This window comes from Cebus imitator, unplaced genomic scaffold, assembly GCF_001604975.1.
Source record: "Cebus imitator isolate Cc_AM_T3 unplaced genomic scaffold, Cebus_imitator-1.0 Scaffold558, whole genome shotgun sequence".
NCBI classification, from domain to species: domain Eukaryota; kingdom Metazoa; phylum Chordata; class Mammalia; order Primates; family Cebidae; genus Cebus; species Cebus imitator.
In genome coordinates, this window is record NW_016107873.1 from 240,189 (window position 1) to 261,409 (window position 21,221).

General features: G+C 38.9%; 2 protein-coding genes across 28 annotated transcripts in view; one reads left to right on the plus strand and one right to left on the minus strand.

Annotated features, from left to right (window-relative positions):
• Positions 1–273: 273 nt before the first annotated feature.
• Positions 274–15,093, minus strand: LOC108294034 (formin-like protein 5). Its single transcript, XM_017515761.2, has 2 exons — positions 14,331–15,093; positions 274–360 (listed from the first exon to the last, which is right to left on the minus strand). Exons 1-2 carry the CDS (start codon positions 15,091–15,093, stop codon positions 326–328), a joined length of 798 nt encoding a protein of 265 aa, XP_017371250.2. The 3' UTR covers positions 274–325.
• SNAP91 (synaptosome associated protein 91) overlaps positions 14,636–21,221 on the plus strand; it is a 161,843-nt gene continuing 155,257 nt past the window's right edge. For 6 of the 27 annotated variants that reach the window (XM_017515780.2, XM_037733955.1, XM_037733958.1 and 3 more), the window contains exons 1-2: positions 15,126–15,204; positions 16,093–16,252. In XM_017515780.2, the coding sequence (XP_017371269.1) occupies positions 16,123–16,252 (130 nt within the window). In that variant the 5' untranslated portion in view covers positions 15,126–15,204; positions 16,093–16,122. Of the gene's footprint in view, positions 14,726–14,764; positions 14,841–14,933; positions 15,633–16,089; positions 16,253–21,221 lie in introns of those variants that run through there. The other 21 variants (XM_017515774.2, XM_037733950.1, XM_037733953.1 and 18 more) reach the window with 13 other exon arrangements.

Below are 21,221 nucleotides of genomic sequence, written 5' to 3' on the forward strand. Positions count from 1 at the left end.
AGATTTCTCCTTGGCTGGAGTAGTGTACTGGCGTCCAGACACATGGGAGTCTGCACAAAGCTAGGCTACAACCCCAATACTGGATTCAAATGTCCATGGTAAATCACTGAGGTACCAGAGTTCATCTCTGAAATGGTAAAGCATCATTGTCCCTCACCTTGCTGAGATTTGGAAAGCTTAAGAGAAAGGATCTATCTATATTAGGAACAAAACAGTGCATTGTGAACAGTGTCAGTTCTCACTTAGAAATGGTCAAAGGTGACTTGGAGAGTTCTGTATGGCAGATTGGCCACCACGATGGGTTAGAGGGATGTGGTAGCATTCTCTAAGGATTCCCAGGAATACTTGAGGAGAGAAATCCTAGAAAGGAAATGTCAGATTTAAATATTCTGGGCAAGTGGAAGTTGCCAATCATTATAGCTTAAACAGTACAAGCAATGTAACTCCAAGCTGGATAAGGGTCTGCTGTCTATGCATGTATAATCTAATCTTTATAATACATTAAAAAATAGTTTGGTAATTTCAGTCAATCAGATGCCAATTTTGAGTTCACAGCATAAGCTGTTAAAATGTGTTTAGCAAACACTTCACCAGAAAAGCCCTTCTGTGTTTTCAACTCTACCTAATTCCTGATTTTTTTTCTCTCTCAGCTAAGAAATTATCACTCCATTCTTGTAAGTCTCATTGTTAGACAGTTCTTTGTTATACATTCCTCGCCTCCACACTAACATTCCTTTTTTATTTATAAGGAGAAAATTCAGAGAACACATCTACTTCAAAACACAGATCAAGTCACTCCAAATAATAAGACAGGATAAGTCAAACTTATATTCCTGTTGGGCTTCAAGAGGTGTGCATATGTTGTCAAAATCCTATGACTCAGCACACTTCTGAGGCAAGCAGACTGAATCACTGTTTCCTACATAAGCATCAAGGCTCCCACTACATGGTTTCAGGGAAAACAACCCTGCGATCCTGGTCACCACCTCCAGGAGAGGCTAGACCTCAGGTGGAGCCAGAGATAAATAGTGGCAAGTGTCCGAGAACCACTGAACCAGCAGAAGGGGCGTGAAAGTTTGGAGAAATAGGAACCCTTTTACACTGTTGGTGGGAGTGTAAATTAGTTCAACCATTGTGGAAGACAGTGTGGCAATTCCTCAAGGACCTAGAAATAGAAATTCCATTTGACCCAGCAATCCCATTACTGGGTATATATCCAAAGGATTATAAATCGTTCTACTATAAGGACACGTGCACACGAATGTTCATTGCAACACTCTTTACAATAGCAAAGACCTGGAGCCAACCCAAATGCCCATCGATGATAGACTGCACAGGGAAAATGTGGCACATATACACCATGGAATATTATGCAGCCATCAAAAACGATGAGTTTGTGTCCTTTGTAGGGACATGGATGAACCTGGAAACCATCATTCTCAGCAAACTGACAGAAGAGCAGAAGGTCAAACACCGCATGTTCTCACTCATAGGCAGGTGTTGAACCATGAGAACACATGGACACAGGGAGGGGAGCACTACACACTGGGGTCTGTTGGGGGGAAATAGGGGAGGGACGGTGGGGGTGGAGAGTGGGGAGAGATAGCAAGGGGAGAGATGCCAGCTGTAGGTGATGGGGAGGAAGGCAGCAAATCACACTGCCACGTGTGTACCTATGCAACAATCTTGCATGTTTTTCACATGTACCCCCAAACCTAAAATGCAATAAAATAAATAAAGGAAAAAAAAAGAGAAAATAGGTACATAAGAGGCAAGCTATCTAGGAGAGAAGTGGTAGAAGCCTGAGATAAGCAGACAGGCAGAAAGCGAAACAGTGAAGAATGGAACAGGGACCCAATAACAGACTAGCTACCACCTGAAGCACTGCCAGGTACTGTGGCAAAGAGAAAGGTGCTAATTGTGTAGTGACTCTTAAAGCTTCTTCCCCAAAGTGACATATCCTGTATCCACTCACAGTTCATAATCCAAGGTCACATGACCATTCTCAACTTCAAGAGGGTAGGGAGGTGGATTTCTACCACATACCTAGTAACAAGGAGAACCAAAATATTTGGAGAAGTGCCTAACAGCTACACTTGCTAGTCTATAATCATTACCTAAGGAGACTCCTTGCAGCTATATATGAATTCATGAGATGAATACACCCTAAAATAACTGCCTAAAGACCTTAAAGGTCTTTCAGTCTTGGCCATTTAACTTGTTGAAATATTAAGTTCAGTCAGGGAAAAATACTTTTCACTTTTATTTTCCCACCCTAACCTTGGGTGTATTCTCTCTTTCCAGCACAGCAACATGACTCTCACCCTTTTTGAAGCATGGTTTAGTCATTCAATAAATACCGAGCATCTACTATGTGGCAGGTATTGGAGATATAGTAATGAACAAGGCAGACGTCTCACAACATCCCTATCATCAAGGAGCTTAAGATCTATCAGAAAAATAGAAATTAGGCAAATGATTACATGGTTATTTACTTATGATTGTAATAAGGGATGGGAAGGCAAACATTGTGCAATGAGAATGTAAGAACAGGGAAAAGTAGAGTAGTCAGCTAGTTGGGAAGCTGGTCAGGTAAAAGTCTGGAGAATGATTATAAGCAGAGAAAAAGAAATGCTTGTGGGAAGGCCAAGAGGTGGGAAAGCCATTGATACTCAAAGGTAACTAAAATAAATCCAGTACGGCTGAAGCAGAGTAATCAAGAGAAAAAGGCAGGGGGCTAGAGAGTGAGGCTGAGCTGAGATCACGGAGGTAGTCATAGAATAAATTAAGGAGATTACATATTAAGCTAAATGCCATAGGAGGTCATTGATGAGTTTTTGGGAAGAGAATGACATCATCCCTATAGATAATGAAGGCTGCTCAGAAGGAAATTTACAGGAGTAATTATTAATATATTGTACATAAGAGTGGCTCATTCCTTTACCACCTCCTTTACTCAAATGTACCTGCTTCATGTGCACTCACTTTTAACCACCCTAAGATCACGCCGTCACTCCTTCCACACCAGCTCTCAGATCTTGCTTACTCCTTTACAAGAGTATTTGCCACTTTCTAAATTTTAGACAATTTACTTATTAGTTTATTGTCTATATTCTCTTGCTAGAATTCTTTTTCCTAGAAAGCGAATGGCATATGAGTTCTGGACAAATATTTGTTGAATTAATGTGATATCACATTATGATTTAAAGCTGTGTTGTAAGATGATTTGTCTATCAGTGTTTATGATTTAATATATTTAGATAACTGTCTCCTAACTATATGGTCCTTAAGCAAAACATATACTGTGATTTAATTCTTAAATATGAAAATTGCTCTTGCAGCAGAAATTCATCACATGCTTATTAAGGCTTATGGAAAAGTGTTTTAGTTGGTAAAATATCAAAGCTTTGAGCAAATTTTAGGAAGAAAGACTATCAAACTTGATCAAGAATCATGAGTCACAGTTGACAGCTTAGCTATTTTACAATGTGGCTACATATACCTAACAAAATGTACTGCTTGCTAACAAAATTGTAGTTTTTTTCACAGCACAGCAGTGATTAACTCTATAAATCTACTTTTGAATAATCATTGTAACCTTACTTGAAGGTATTTTAAGGATTCATATGCAGTTAGCAAATTAACAGCTTGTCATAATGTCTAGAATTTCTTGGCGTAAAGCCATTTGATTCGAAAAAAAAAAAAAATCAGGTAGTGGCCTTCTAATTTCTCTATGTATCTGACTTCACATAATCAGAAGTTGCTAGTTTATTTCAGAGATTAAATTTTCAAAAAAATTAATTTCCTTTTCCAGGGTCATTACTACCTGTGATTTCACATTAATTCATTTATTAAATTCATTTATTAGATATCTACTAAGTTTTACAACTGTGCTAGATGTTGGTCAACTTATTCATTAGCTCACTCATCACACATATCTGTACTGAGGAGAGGCACAAATTTTAAGAGGTAAAATGGGACAGTTGAATAGTCAGTAAATTCATTCATCTATAAAAATCGAGAAGGCATAGGAAAATAAAGGAAGACATTTGCTTTTTATAAAAGGAACACATCCAATTTGCACCAATTTCAAAGTTATTTTTGCTGTAGGTAATACTGAAAGCAAGATTAGATTATGATTAAAATTATCTGTCAAACATATATAGATATATTAAACCAAATATAAACAACAAAAAGTAATTATATTATTTGAATTTTATGTTTAACACTATAAGGAAATATCTTTCCATATTATTGATAGTCTACTCCCTAGACCTCTTGAAGACAGCTTAAACCATGAAACGAAAGTGCAAGATAATAAGACTAAAATGGCAGAATTCTTGCTACCTTCATTTCCTGCCTCTGCACCCTTTCTTAGAAATGGGACTACTTTATTCATACCTGCAGGATCTATGCTATTCTAAGTCAAAACTAAGCCTGATACAAGCCAGGCAGTATTTAAGAATAACATTTAATTCTTCTTCTGGGTTTTCTCTTACCAGCACTCCTCCGACTCAAGTTGGAGTCCTGCCCCTGCTCCTAGTTTGCTGACTGGGCTGTGCTTCCTCATGGTAGATTTGCCTGGATAACCAACTACTACCTGCTTAGCTCTCTGCTTGCTGTGGCTAACAAATACCTGTTATTTTCTGAAGTGTTGAATGTTATCTTCATATATGCAATTTGGGCTTAGGTGCCTGCATCTTGAATCCTGGAGGTAGGCTGAAGTCTGCATCTTATTTTTTTTCATTTTTCCATAGCTGGGCCCACCTAAATGAAGCATCAGAGTACATACTTTTAGCAATAGTTAAAGCAATCTATTCTACATATGCTTGTTCATAGTTATAAAAATTAGACATAGCTTGTGTTGGAGTATTTTTCCACATGTGCAACAAGATTCATTACCCCAAGACATCTTCCACATTACGAAGGTAGCTCAAGTTATTTAATTTCTCAAATGATTCTACTAATTGTGTTCTTCTGGAAGTTTCCATGTAGGAAGAAACTTGCTAACCGTGGAATGAATACTTGTCTACAGGCCAGATTTCAGACAAGCCTATGTCAGGTAGCCCTACCCACAATCATGACCTTTCATCTACTCTGTGGTGCTAAAAGACCTAGTGCATTATTTGATGACAGGTGCTTTGGTTTCCTGAATAAAGGAGGCCAAGATGAAACTGACGAAGTTTAGAATCAGTGAGGTATCAAGTTCCAGAGGTATGTGTTCAACTTTCCAGATGACAGTGACACTTAAAGCTATCATAAATGTTATATCCAGCTTTTGAAATGGTCACTATGGGGGAATCAAGTGGTAAAAGACTGTTGAGAAATGAGTTCTGTGACTGTGGTCAGTTCCCTGTCATTGAAACAATTCCTCGTACATACAGCTGTATGGAGTGAAGCAGATGAGAATAAGGATATGTAAATACCTCAAGGATGGCCAGCTAAAGCTTAGACAACTGCTATTAGAGAAAACACAAGAGATATTTTAAGAACTCAACTGATGCCTAGTAAGTGGCAAGGCTGCTGGGGATTATAACCCCTGAAAGATGAAGTACTTAAGCAGACATAATTAAGGGCTTATAAGCAAGAGATTGTGTATCTGAGGTGGGCTACAAACAGAGGCAGCCACATAATCCATTACTATAGTTGGAAATCAATCAATAATATTTATATACACATTTAGAATGGACTATGGCTTCCTAATAGGGATCATGTGATAATGGCAATCAGTAACATCTCCAAATGCAACCAGCAATACATCATGCTGCTGCTAAATAATTCCCCTCACTGGACAGCATCAGGCTAAGGGCTAAAATCCCCAACAAAGCTTCAAAGATACAAAAATCAGTATTTGTTAAGTCAGCTATATGTACTTCTTTAAAATTGTGTGGACTATTAATAAGAAATACTTTGATATCCCTAATAAACATTGTTGCATAAATACTAAATTTATCAACATACTTATTTGATTCATATTTTACTACTTTTGCCAATGAAATGGAAATTTCAGAATTTTATTGTAATGCCAATGTCTGGTTTTATGGATTTTTTGTTTTTTGTTTGTTTTTTTATTTGTTTTGAGATGGAGTCTTTCTCTGTTGGCCACGCTGGAGTGCAGTGGCATGATCTCGGCTCACTGCAACTTCTGCCTCCTGGATTCAAACGATTCTTCTGCCTCAGCCTCAAGGGTATCTGGGATTATAGGCATGCACCACAATGCTCGGCTAATTTTTGTATTTTTATAGAGATAGGACTTCATCATGTTGTTCAGGCTGGTCTCGAACTCCTGGCCTCAAATGATCCATTCACTTCAGCCTCCAAAAGTGCTGGGATTACAGGCACAATATCTGTCCCTTTTTATCAGCAAAATCCGAAGCAAACTTGACAGGAGCTGGGGCTGCAGAATGAAGTCAGTAACAATGGAAACAAATTGACTCTCCATATCTACCAGATGTAAGAAATGCACCATTAACACTGACATGGTGTCATAAACCAAATGTACATCTCTGATAATGCCCACCTGAAAGCATCTGATACAGGGACTAAACAAGGATCCAAGCCATGAGAGATGGTGCCAGAGAATTTATTGAGTTTTGTTTTTATGGATATGTTTAAAATCATTCACAGTAACAGCAGAATTAACCCTGTTTTAGGCTGAATGAGATGAAATTTTAAGGTGAAGACATCTGTTTATCATATCAATAATGGCCATAACTTGGAACAAGTATAATGACTAACTTACTCTTAACTTTCCCTGTGGAAAATCGTTGGCACTCTAGTATTGTTCTAATTTATTACCCAACTCAAAAATGAAAAGTCATTCTCAGCTGAAAACTTTCTCCAAACATTTATAAGAAATAATACTATATATTTTATTTTATTATACTTTTATTTGGGGGTTTATTTGGGAAACTTCTGATATGTAGCTAGCATAATTCAAGTACAATATTTGAACAAACTGTAAGGGAAGAATCTACTAATTATCTGAACCTCCCATAACAATGTTCTGTACTATGTATGACTCCTGACTGTCTGAAGCATAAGTCCTTGGACAAAGGAAAGTACTTGAGGCAAATGAAAAAAGAAATTCAATATTGTTAAATGCATTATGCTCTAGAAAGAGTAAGGCTTTACTTGTGCTAGCCAAAATTAGTTTAAACAATAATACAGCACTTCATTCTCATCTGGTTATACTGAATATCAAATAGACTAAACTTTCCATTTCTCTTTAATATTCTTGTTACCAGAGAAACAGAAATGGTTGACTGATAAAGACCTATATATATATGTGTGTGTGTGTGTGTATACATATATGTATATATACATATGCTCACATATATATACATATATACACACATACATATAAGTATATACACGATACATACACACTATATATATCTCACTTATTTTTGGCATGAGAATAAGTGATCAGTAACATGTATATGTTTTGGATACACAATTAGAACAAGGATGAGAAATACCAGCTCTTTTCACAGTCCTTTGCTGTGTTCCTGGAGCTGCACAAAGACAAATGCATGTGGCTTATATGATATTCATGCAATGAAGTATCAGGTAAAGTCAATGTCATTTCCCCTAAGCAACTCCAAATATAAACTGAGCTGTAGACAAACACAAACTGTAACTTAAAATGCAGGAGCAAGTTAAAGAATGAGAGGAAAACCTGGAGATACACATTTGAAGGTGAGGCACACTGCTTTGGATTTCCTATGCCTTTGAATTAGAAGTTTACTTGCGAAACTTCCTTCTTCAGACAGACTTTCCTGCTTAATGGTCTCCTTTCTCAAAGCAAAATCTTCCCACTTCAAAGAATTCTTTGCAAACATCTTTTTCGAATACAAAAAAGAAAATAACAAATTGCTGTTCATAACAGTATTGCTGTACAGTCTATTTACATATGTATATACGTTTTCTACTCTAGTTTCCTGAGAATAATAGAAGCTTGATGCTTTCCATGACAATATTGAAGTAACATGATTTCACATCTCAGAAGCTAGGTAAATTATTAGTTTATTTTCTTACTTTCAGAATGATACTAGTGGAATAATATATCAATCAGAGAACTATATACACTTGAGTTGTAGTTCCAAATAACAAAATAAAAATGAAAATATAGTAATATATTAATAAAATAATAAAATCAGTCTATCAACAATTACTCACAAAGTATTATCAGTCACATTTATTAGGCTTTTATTGTGTGCCAAATACTGTGCTATTTGCTTTATTTGCATTACCTCATTTGATAGTAATAGCAATCCTTTGAGGTAGATATTATGGCCCAGGCACATTTTACAGATGAGGAAACTCATTCTTAAAGGCTACAAACCTTGCCCAAAGTCACACAGCTGATAAGGACCAATGCTAGGGAATCAAACCAGGACTTGTCCACTTCTACAACCTAAGATATTAGCCACCATTCTTCCAGCCCAAAAAATTTTAAAAAGGATTTTTTTGACTGAAGAATTAATTAGTATGAAATAAGAGCCTAAATCATACTATTATAACTTTACCAGAAGCAATGAATGCAGTGGAAAGAACATTGGATTGGATGTTCAACAACTGAAGTTTGGCATTCGTTATACTGTTATTTCAGTGTGTGTGATGGTGAGAAAGTCATTTAAACTCTGCAGTCTTAAATTTCCCCATATATAAAAATAAGAGACTAAAACAGAGGCTTTGGGAAAGATTTGCAGCTTGACCACAATCTTGTAGGAATTCACTTATGATATGGTTTGGCTGTGTCCACACCCAAGCCACATCTCGAATTGTAGTTCCCATAATCCCCATGTATTGCGTGAGGGACCTGGTGGAAGGTAACTGAATCATGGGACGCTTGTCCTCATGCTACTCTCATGATACTGAAATCTGATGGTTTTATAAGGGGCCTCCCTCTTTGCTCAGCTCTCATACTTCTTTTCCTGCTGCCATGTGGAGAAGAACATGTTTGCTTCCTCTTCTGCCATGATTGTAAGTTTTCTGAGACCTACCAGCCATGCTGAACTGTGAGTCAATTAGACCTCTTTCCTTTATAAATCACCCCTTGTTGGTTATTTCTTTATTAACAGCATGAGAACAGACTAATATGGCTTGCTACATAAAAAGAATATTCCAACTGGAGGAAATAATTCAAAGTGTTAAACTAATTTTCTGATGAATGAATCTTATGTGAATCACTTAACCTCATACCTCAATGAATCTTGTATGAAACACTTAACTTTACATCTCTCAGAGGTTTCTGCGGATTCTTCACAAAGTTTTACTTTTGTGTGTCACTATGGTAGTTAGTCCTCCAATAAATCTCCTCCCCTTGTATCTGAGCTGTCTCTGTAATTTGCTTTTGATCAATAGAATACAACAGACTGATGCTTGGTGATTAGGTAATTAGAAACCTTACAGCTTCCACCTATGTTTCCTAGAACATTCCATTTTGGGATGTTCCCTCTTGGAAGCCAGCCACTGTGTAAAAAATGTGATTACCCTGAACCACTCTGCGTGAGTTGCCCAGACACACAGAGATGCCCTGTGTAGGTGCTCTGGTCAAAACCCCAGCCAAGCTCTCATTTCAACAGCCAGTTTTGGAAACCTTCATTCTCAGCAAACTGACACAAGAACAGAAAACCAAACACGCATAAGTTCTCACGCATAAGTTGGTGGTGAACAATGAGAACACACGGACATAGCGGTGGGGGATATCGCACACTGGGGCCTGGAGGGTGGGGGGCTAGAGAAGGAATAGCAGGGGATTGGGGGATTGGGGAGGGATAGCATTAGGAGAAATACCTAACGTAGATGACGGGGCAATGGATGCAACAAACCACTGCCATGGCACATGTATACCTATGTAACAAACCTGCACAATCTGCATATGTACCCCAGAACTTAAAGTATAATAATAATAGTAATAATAAACCAGTAAGTTTCATCTGCCAGATGTCAAAGTGCATAAGCCATCTTGGGTAGCCCAGTGGAGAATTCCAATGACTACAAACCAGCTGTCACCTGATTGCAACTACATAAAAGACTTCGAAGGGGAACTACCCAGCAGAGCCCTGTTAACCCACAAAATTGTGAGAAAGAATAAAAACTTGCTGTTGTATGACACAAAGTTCATTACACAACAATAGACAATAGATTTAAAACAGGGAAGCAAATGAAAATGACATAAATTGTTTTTATGCCATTAGGCATGTAAAATATATATGTTCCTTTTTATCATGTTAGTTACCATGATGAATTCATTTCTAACCTGAATTTTAGGCAAAACATAACTTAGTAAATATGTTTGTTATGGCTTGGAATTACTTCATTAACGTAATTTTAAAGTAACTTGAATGGTTTCATGGATGAATGTTATATTTCCCTAAGATGATCAAGTTGTTTGTATCTAAATCTTACTGATATTTTGTTCAACCTACAATTTTTCTTGTTATACTAGAGAGTTCATCAGTTTTATGGTCTTTTTCATTTGTTGTCTCATAAAAGACAAGCAAGATTTTGTCTCTGCTCAAGTGCATTCAGAATACCAAAATTTGCTTTTTGTTGTCAATTGCTTTTGAGTTTGGGTGGCGATATCACATTTGTGTGTAGGAGTGGATATATACCAGTGTGGTTATTCTTGTACCAATACGTTTTTTCTACTTTGACAGAAAAGCATTCCTGGAATGAAATTCACCCTATAGTTTTATCTTGAGAATGATATTATAGATTTAGGAGAAATATATAAATTTGCTAATTTCACCTCAGGTTGTTATCTGAGGCAATCAAATTATCTTCAGCTTTATTTCTCTNTTGTACATGTGTTGTATCTTGCAAATAATCTGAAACCAAGAACTTGAAGATATTTTCCCTCATGTGTGCAGAAATAAATTGTTGGTCTAAGTGTAATTATCGTTGGCTTGATTTTTCTATATTAAATCTGATACTCAGAAGAAAACATGTGTATTAAATCAGACACTTAGCTGGGTATGGTGGATCACACCTGTAACCCCAGTGCTTTGGGAGGTCAAGGTAGGAGTATCACTTGAGGCCAGGAGTTCAAGATCAGCCTGGTCAATATAATTAGACCCTGTCTATACAAAAAGTAAAATAAATAAATAAATGAATAAATAATCAGAGACTCAGAAAAATCTGTCTAGTAGCATATATGTATATTGACTCAGAAAAAAAATTCAATATGTATTTTTTTTTTAATGGAGTCTCAGTCTGTCGCCCAGCCTGAAGTGCAGAGGCACAATCTCAGTTCACTGCAACCTCCACCTCCCATGTTCAAACAGTTCTTGGGCCTCAGCCTCCCCAGTAGCTGGGACTACAGGCATGCACCACCATGATGGGCTAATTTTTTGTATTTTTAGTAGAGATGAAGTTCCACCATGTTGGCCTGGCTGGTCTCAAACTGCTGACCTCAAGTGATCTGCTGACTTCAGCCTCCCAAACTGCTAGGATTATAGGGGTGAACTACCACACCCAGCCTCAATATGTATTTTTAAAAAGCAATTTGGGATGTTTATTATAATTACCCTATTTTCTGACCACTGAGATCAAAAGATCTTTCAACTTATAAAATATTAAATGCCAATTCTTATTCTTGCCTAAGATTTATTGAATATCATTTATAATGTGTCTGTGCTTTCAAAGAGAATATGTTAACAAGTCAATTTTTATGTCAGCATATTTTTCTTTCTTTCACTTTAGTGTGTAACATTTATGGATGTAATTCTAGATTTTCCTGGCTGTAAGAAGCCAGCATCTCCAAAGTCTTGCCACAAAAATATTCTACTATTTCAAAGCTCAGTAAGATCTTCCCAAACAACACATATTTCATATATTGGTTCCATTCTTGACATTATTTATTGATTTGTATATACTTCTATAGTTGAGGGATTTTCAAACATTCTGCTAGCACTATGGCAGAATGTTTACGTGGGGGATATTCTCCCATGCATAGTACCAGAGACATGAGTAGCGTCTGAAGAATAAGCTCTGGCTTCAAATATTTGCCAGTGTATTGTATGTAATTTCACACTATTATAGGATTGGCTTTGAACCCACTCCAATCTATTTTGAAAAATAAATCACAGATTGTATTATTTTAATTATTATTGGAAACGCATTACTTGTTTAAAACCTCTTATAGCAATATATGTAACATGACATCATTACTGGACTGTTGGAGAACCATTATTTTATACTATTTCCTCATTTTATGTAAATTGTCCAACTTATTACACAATGTTGTTTATAACATTCTCTTATCTTTTAATGTCCATAGAATCGATTTCCCCTTTCACTCCTAACATTGAAAATTTGTGCTATTTTTCCCTTGCTCAGTCTGGCTAGGGGGGGTTATCAGTTTTGTAATCTTTTCCAAAAAATGGCTTTTGGTTTAATTGATTTTATCTATTATTTGTCATTTCTCTTTCACTGATTTGTACTCTTATCTTTATTCCTTCTTTCTGCTCATGTTCAGTTCAATTTGTTCTTTTTCTAGTGTCTTAAGGTTGAAACTTAGTTATTTTTAGATCTTTCTTTATTCCTAAGCATTTTAATGCTATAAATTTGCCTCTAATCACCACTTTGCCTGTAACCCACAAATTTTGATATGTTGCATTTTCATTATTATTTAGTTTAAATAAATTTCCAATTTTCCTTAGGAGAAAATTGAACCCATGATTATTTAGAATGTGTTGTTTAATTATCAAATATTTAGAGATTCCATATATCTATCTGTTGCTGATTTTTAGTTAAATTCCACTGTGGTAAGAGAACATAATGGGTATGATTGTAATCCTTTTAAATTTATTGAGACTAGCCTCATGGCTTAGTCTCACTCAATATATGGTCAATCCTGGTGAATGCTCTATGCACATTTGAAAAAGGTATTCCACTATTGTTGGGTAGACTATTTTATAAATGTCAATTAGGTCAAATTGGTCTGCAGGGCTATTTCAAGTCATCTCTACTCTTACAGGTTTCCTGCCTACTTGTCCTATTTATTACATAGAAAAAAGTGCTGAAATCCTCAAGTATAATTATGGATTTGCCTATTTTAGGTTTTGCTTCATTCTATTTTAAAGCTCTGTTCTTAGATATATAAACACGTAGAATTGTTACATGCTCTTGACAAATTTTTCATTATGAAATGTGCCTCTTTATTGCTATTAATATTCCTTATTGTAAAACCTACTTTGATATTAATATTGCCACTCCAATTCTTTTTATCAGATTATATTGAGGTATAATTTACATGCAACAAAATTTGCCAATTTTAAGTGAACCAATTGATGAGTTTTCAGAAATGCATGCAGTTGTAGATCACCTTCACCATCATGATATAAAACATTTCCATCTCTGCAAAAAGTTCCCTTCTGCCTTTTTGCAGTCCCCTCCCCCAACGTCACCGTCACTGGAACCTGATATGTTTTCTGTTTCTATGGTTTCAACTTTCCCGGAATGTCACATAAATGCAATCAAAATAATAAGTAGAATTTTGGATTGGGCTTCTTTCCCTTCTTCTAATGCTTTTGAGGTTCGTGAATGGTATTAGTTTGTTTCTTGTTATTGCTAAGTAGTATTCCATTATATAGATATACCACATTTTGTTTATTCATTTACTAATAGAATAACATTTGCCTTTCTTCCAGTTTGGGGCCAGAATTATGTTAAGTTGCTATAAAATTGGAGTACAAGTTTTTGAATAAAATTGTGTTTTTATTTCCCTTGTAAACATGGTAAGACTAGTATCTGAGACACTGTTGCCCTTAAGCTGTCTTTCTTTGGTCATCAAGCTTCCAATTAGTGCTAGTATCAGTCCCGATAGTTATGAAATCATGACTGCATACTGGACACTGAACCAGGTGAAAGAGAGGAATATATAACAAAACCTTGAGATGGACAGGTAAACATATATGGCTTCAAGGCCGAACAGAAGCCACCAGAAGCCAGGGGGAAAAAAATGTCAGGAAAGTTCACAAATATAGTTTTGATCTTCATGCTACTGAATTTGGGGGAAAAAAAAAAAGGTGAACATAACGTTTGAAGAAGTTAACACTTGACGCTATTAACCAAATCCACATCCCTGTTCAGAAATTCCTGTGTACTACTAGTCAAATATACACTTGACGTTCAATTGACGCACTTTCCAACACTATATTCAAATGGCAGAAATTACTTTTTAAGGGTACAAAGAGGTTTCCTTATGCACTCAAATGATTACTGTCGAAGGTAATCTGGGACTTGATTAATGGCTTTGTTAATTATTCTCCCTGAGGCAGACTTCAGTATCCGTTTAAGACTAAAGTGGCTAGAATTACCTGCCCACCCGGAATCCCAGGTAACTGAGACAAGCGGAGGAGCCTGAGCAGCTAAGGACGCACAGGTAACGGTCGCGGCTGGCCGGTAGGATCTGACATGTAAGATCGCCCTGTTCATCTGGGCCTCGGTCGCCTTTGGCAGGCGGGCGTGTCCGCGGCAGTGTGGGGGAGAAGGGGCTGGGCTTCGCCAGGCAGCGCACGACGACGCCCTTGCCTTGGCCTTCACCGAGTAGAACCCGAGAAGCCCACTTGCCCGCCTTGGCCAACGCCCTCGCGGCCCAGGGCGCCCCTTGCAGTCCGCGGACAGGTGTGCCGGGTGCGCGCTCCCAGTGCGTGCGGAGTGCGGAGCCAGCGGCGGAGGGGCGGCCGGGCACAGGCGGAGGGCGGCTGACTGGGTGGGTGTCGGCCTCCCCTCCTCTCCGCCTCCTTCTTCTCCCCTCCCGCTTGCTGAGGATGCTTGCGCGTGGCGCCCCCACGTCTTTAAGCTCGCGGCCCCGGGGGGCGGTGTGTGTGAGTAGCTGGGAGGGGGCCGCGAGGCGCTCCGGGAGGCTCGTCCGGGTTTGTCCGCCGCCGTCACCTGACTCGTCGGAGGAACCACAGCTGAGGTGGGGGCGGGGATGGGGACGCAGCTTGGAGCGCTAGAGAGACGCCGCGGCGCTGGCAGAAGAGGCGGCGGCGGGCGGGTACTGGCTTCTTCGGCCAGGGGCGGCGGGCGCCGGGACCGCGGAGCTGAGGAGCGGGGCCCGGCCAGGGCTGGAGACATTGCGCCCGGGGCACCGGGTCTGCACGCGCTCGCACACACCTACCAGCGCGGCTTCCCTCAGCGGCCCGGGTTTTGCTCATCCTGCGGCGGGCGGCACCGCTCAGGGGCGGGGTAAGTACCGGCGGCCGGACTCGGCCCCCTCCCCGAGCCAGGGCCGCACGGGGATCCACAGAGGATAATCCCAGGGTGCAGAGAAGGGCAGCGGCCGAGTGACAGCTCCGCGTCGCGCTACGGAGCGGGCGGGGGCTGGGCTGTGCTGTCAGCCCGGCTCCGCTCCAAAGCCAAGAAGGGTGAGGCGCCCCAAGACCCCGGCGCCTCCGCAGGGCTCCTGGGCGGCCCCTGCGGCAGGGATTTGGAGACCGGGGAGAAGGGGCCCGGGCGATGGGCCTCTGCGAGGCTTTGGAGGCTGCGGCGAGGAAGGAAGGAGAGGCGAGGGCATAACATGGCGCAACGCTAGGATAATCTCCTTCGCGACTGAGGGAGGACGAGCCCTTTGCTGCAGCAGCCCAAGGAGGAGGAGGGAGGCGGCCAGGGCTTGGGTATCTGATGCATTCCCCGAAGCCTGCGGGCTGCTAGGAGGAAAGTCTGCGGAGGTGGGAGGTGGGCACTGGTGGGTGCAGCGCCCAGGGAATAACCCCGACGCACACGTCGTGGCTAGCCCAGCACCGCGGATCAGGTTGCGAGGAAAGTGCTGATTGACAGGGGGCTACCGAGGGGGTGAATTTGACCTTATGGGGAGACCAGGGGAGAATGGGGACTGTGTCACGATGCTGTGACTGGAGCCCACGCTGGGGTTCCGTGACGGCCCTACTCACGGTCAAGACTCCCTGGACCGCATCGCAGGAGCGGGGCTTGGCGCGTTGCTGGCTCCAAGAGGTGGTGCCAGGGTGGAGATGGAGGCGGAGAGAGCCGCCGTGCGGCTGGAGGAGGCAGGGCCTGGATGCTTGGAGGGTAGGGTCTGCGGATTAAAGCGGGACCATCTCCCCTTTTTTCCAGCAGAGGAGGAGGCGGTAGACGCGACCAGAGAAGATGTCGGGCCAAACGCTCACGGATCGGATCGCAGCCGCCCAGTACAGCGTGACAGGCTCTGCTGTAGCGAGAGCGGTCTGCAAAGCCACTACTCATGAAGTGATGGGCCCCAAGAAAAAGCACCTGGACTGTAAGCATCTCTTTATATAAGAGGGAAATGCGCACGGCAGAGGCGCCCGGGATGCTGGTGGTGCGGCCTGTGCTCTTGGTCGATAATGCTGCAGCCTCTGATACCCCTAGTCAGATAGCCCCCGAGCTGAAATTCTCCAACTGTTGAGGTGTTCCCTTGGGTTAACCCTGAAACCTTGTCTTATGAGCCATTTTTTTCTCTTATTGACCTCCAAAGTCTTGGTGGAGGGAAAAAATACAGACACACACACACATACGTGTATATATATAGAGAGAGATTGTACACTCTGAATTAGATGTTTTTCACCTTTTTTTTCCTCCACCCACCCTCCCCTCTCCAATTTAGGGAAAATTAGAGGTTGCACAGTCAAAAAAAAGAGATGGATTTATAGAAGGTCAAACTTGTCACCGTAGTTCTTTCCTAAATACATTTCAGATAGTTCTAAGATAGTATCATCTTTTTCAGTGTTGCTCCTGAGGTTTTGTTTGTGAGTATGGGTGTGTGTATGTGTGTGTGTGATATGTTACCATACCAAACTGAAATAATTCAAGGTATTGAATGAGGAAATTGGACTTCATATATATGGCAGTTTCATTTTACACATCCTGGCACACTTTGTCTCATTCTCAGAAAATGCTGGGTGAGATGACTATGCTGTGGTCACAAAATGGATGTACTTCCCCAGCATCTGAAATGGTGCAATTTTAGATTAAAACATTTAATTCATAATATCATTTTCATAATTGGTTATTTGATGGAAAAGGCTTTATTCTAATCTGAAATCTATATATTTCTGAAATACTTTAACATAAAATCGTTTGTCATTGAAGGATAAACAGAGACACTTAGAAAAGAAAAAGTCTTTCACCTGCTTTGGGTGGTGAGAATCTTCATAAAGTCAGGCTATATGAGTGTTTATTCAGCATTTGCTATTTAGTTTTTTGACCTGCTTAGGATCTTCTGTTCTATTGTGATGTTTTTGGTAAAGGTCAATGTTGGCATGAGAGACACAGGTATGGCCATAGCCATTTCCTCATCTGGCTTCCTTTGCCGGTCTTCTGGGTTTTTTTGGCCTCAGGCCTTTCCCCCACTATCTCCTTTGTGCAGCTGAGAAAATGGCACCAGTGTCAGAATTCACTCTAGCCCTATTATCTGTATAAGCCAAGCTTGATGAAGCTTACAACTGGACATTGTAAGAGTTGCCCAGCGTTGTGAACCTGTTGTCTTATAGAATTGAATAATTTTGTTTCTAGAAGCTCATCTGAGAGGAAAGTACCATTCTGCCTTTCTCAAGGGAATGTTTAATAAAAATGTATTGATTACAGCATCATATGTTATATATGCAGTACAAGATGAAAGAGGCCACCAGGGCCAGGGCACCTAACAGAGTGGAAATGTTAAATTCATGACCAGCTCATTTTGCTGCAGCATGCTGAATCATTTAGCCATTTTTCCATCAGTTTCCCCAACTCTGGAAGGATGACTCATGTCTTAAAGGTGTATATCAGTCTAGAAAACCCTCATAATAAAAAAGATATGGATTATGAATTTGCTACATGCTGATCTATAATGAAAATGATAAATTAGTATACTGATATATTTCAGAGAACATTCACATGTTTGAACATTTCATTAACGCATCCTTCAGATAAAGACTGAGTTCTCCAGATCTATTTAGTCATATTAGTATTTTAGTGGAAAAGTCTTTTGAAAATTTTGAAGGTGGGAGGTTTTCCAAAATGATTTTTAAGATATGGAAAATGGGGAAGATTCCATGTTATAAATGAAAGCAGCTGAAATAGGAACTGGTGCTGAATTATTAATACAAATGGTCATAAGAGCTGAACATTTATTGAGCAGTTACTATATAGCAGACACTGACCTTTATATTATTAATCTTTCACCACTTAATGGGTTCAGGGAGAGTAATTAACTTTCATGGTTTTGTGTGTGTGTGTGTGTGTGTGTGTGTGTGTGTGTGTGTGTGTAATGGAATCTGTCTCTGTCACCTAGCTGGAGTGCAGTGGTGTGTTGTCAGCCCACTGCAGCCTCCCAGGTTCAAGCGATTCTTCTGCCTCAGCCTCCTGAGTAGCTGGGACTTACAGGCGCAAACCACAACACCTGGCTAATATTTGTGTATTTTTTAGTAGAGATGGGGTTTCTCCATGTTGACCAGGCTGGTCTTGAACCCCTTCCCTCAGGTAATCGGCCCACCCTGACCTCCCAATGTGCTGGGATTACAGGAGTGAGCCACCACTTTACCTGGCCAAAACTTTCATAGCTTTTAACCAGTGTACTTAAATACCTGTAGTTTATTTAGTAATATACTCTCTTGAGAGAGGAGAGAAAAGGAAGCATATTAACCTAAATGGCCTAATCTCCAAAACACCCACATACCCACCTTGCTTGCATAGCTTTCTGTGGAATTGATCATCAAAGTTTGCATACATATTGCAGTATTTATACTATACATGAAAATATTTTAATTCTGTCATGAAAAAATTTTAATTGTCACGTAGAAAAATGACCAAAAACCAAGCACTGAGGAGTATTGGTTAGTGGTTTTTCTTTAATGTTTTACTTTTCCAGTAAGTCATAAAATAGATCATCTTCTGCTTAAAACTGACTTTTGGGTGGAATTTGAAGAGATAGCTATCACATTGCTAATATGTACTATTCTAAGAAAAGATGATATGGAAAACCTGAATATACATGTTATATACATTTTTTTTTTTTTTTTTTTTTTTTGAGACGAAGCCTTGCTCTGTCTCCCAGGCTGAGAGTGCAGTGGCGCAATCTTGGCTCACTGCAACCTCTGCTTCCTAGGTTCAAGCAATTCTTCTGTCTCTGCCTCCTGAGTAGCTGGGACTATAGGCACATGGCACCATGCCTGGCTAATTTTTTGTATTTTTAGCAGAGACTGGGTTTCACCATATTAGCTAGGATGGTCTTGATCTTTTGACCTCATGATCCACTCGCCTCAGCCTCCCAAAGTGCTGGGATTACAAGTGTGAGCCACTGCACCCGGCTGTTATATGCATTATTAAGAAGACATCTTTGCTCAGAATTCTTTGTGAAGTTCCTTTAAAAAAACAATAAACTACCTCAGTAATTTATTCATAGGTTTTCAGTAAACAGTTATAAAAGTGAATTGTTATTTAAACAGGGAAACACATAACTAAGTTTCTCTATAGGTACTGAAGCATTTTCAAGTAGTTGGTGTTTTAGTTTTGAAAATACTAAATACTGGTTGGGAGAAAAAGAGCACAAAATGTAGAGTTTGGGGGTTCAAAACAAAAAGAATTTCAATTCATTATTAGTTTGATTTGTGTATAACTTTTTAGTTTGGAGTTTAGATTGGAAGATTATAAAAATAGATTTATGGTTCTGTGATTTTTAAAGTTATTAAATTCATTGGGCTCAAAATCCTTATGAAATATGTATTTAATATTAGGGTACTGGTTTAAATGATAAATTCTTTTCTCTTTAGGTTGGTAGGCCAAGAAAATTATTGTTGTTAATTATGGTGACTTATAAAATGATTCTTAAAGATATATGATTTATACACTTTTAAAGAAATGATTTGTTAACATCTGGGGGCAGAATTACATATGGTGGAAAGGTTGAGATGAGGAAACTATACATTTATCCCCAGATTTTTTTACTTTTTTCAGTAACAGCACTTAATAATCTAAGTAAGGATTATGTATTTTATGGTACTTTTGGATTATGTAAAACTTTCATTCCATACTCAACTATAATAATGTTGCCCTTTGCACGTGAAAATTAAATACCTAACCAATATTGGTTTGACATTAACTTTTTCTGGGTCCATCTATACATCCTCACCTCCTTTCCCTTGTAAATTTTTGCACGTATTTGCTAGCATATAAAACATCCAGGACTCAATGAATGTTTACCTTCTTGGTTACAACTGTTTGACACTTCAGTGTTGTTGGTTTGTTTTTTTTCTATTTTGTATTTGATGCTCTAAAAGGATAGCCCAAGTCAAATAATAAAGTAAAAAGATCAGGTTGTAATAGGTACCCAGTACCTACCCAGTATTGTGATTAAACAACAAAAAAATAACTGGTCCAAAGTAACACCTGCAGGGGTAAATTTGGAAAGTTTCCCAGCCCTGCTATATGATTCATTTCAGTTAATACTGCTTATGAATGATTTCTATATATGCTACATTATCAAAGTATCCTATTTATGATTATCAGAATTCAAACCTACACTTTACTGTTAACATCAAAACAAACCTTATGAAAAGCCAATTTGGTTTTCAGTAATCCTATTTTTTCCGTATTAAACACTTGAAGCTATTTAGTAATGAGCTTATCCCACATGAAAAGCAAGTACTTCAGGTTCTGAATCTGATGTTTGAGAGATACTAGAATTTTACTAATGATTCTATTCTTCCCAAATTACGAAAAACAAAAATATTATGTTTTTAATAAGACTATCTGGTAAAGGTAGTAGGAGATATGGAGATATGGACTGAGTTTTGATTCAAGGCAAATACTGACACATTAACACAAATTCCTGCTGCTTTAATTTTATTCATAAAATATCTGCAAAAAAGTAAGAAATTTTGTGAGTAAAAATAGAATGAAAATTTAGACCTAAAACTGAGTTTGCTTTGCATAAATGTGCTTAGTAAATATGAAATATATTTTAACTAACAGAAATTCTGTTTGCACACTAATTCAGTAGATACCATATATTTGTATTTGTGATAATTTAATAGGGAGTTCTGTAAGTGCTGAAAGATCCAAAAAGTAAGCAAAGCTTACTGAATAAAATTAAGTAGAACAATGTGTAAAACATTACTGAACATTAGAATAACTTTCAATTTGAGAAGTATACTAACACTGTAAATATATTTTAGTTTGATTCCAATTGTTCTCATTTAATTATTAATTTCTTTTAAAACACACCCTCTCATTTTTCTGTAATGGGATAT

Excerpts from the sequence above, each read along its gene's own strand:
- LOC108294034 (XM_017515761.2), bottom strand. The coding sequence starts at position 15,093 with ATGTCTCCAGCCCTGGCCGGGCCCCGCTCCTCAGCTCCGCGGTCCCGG. Across the intron at positions 361-14,330 it reads CTGGGATTCCGGGTGGGCAG|GATTTCTCTCCTCAAGTATT; the intron begins GTAATTCTAGCC and ends TTTCCTTTCTAG.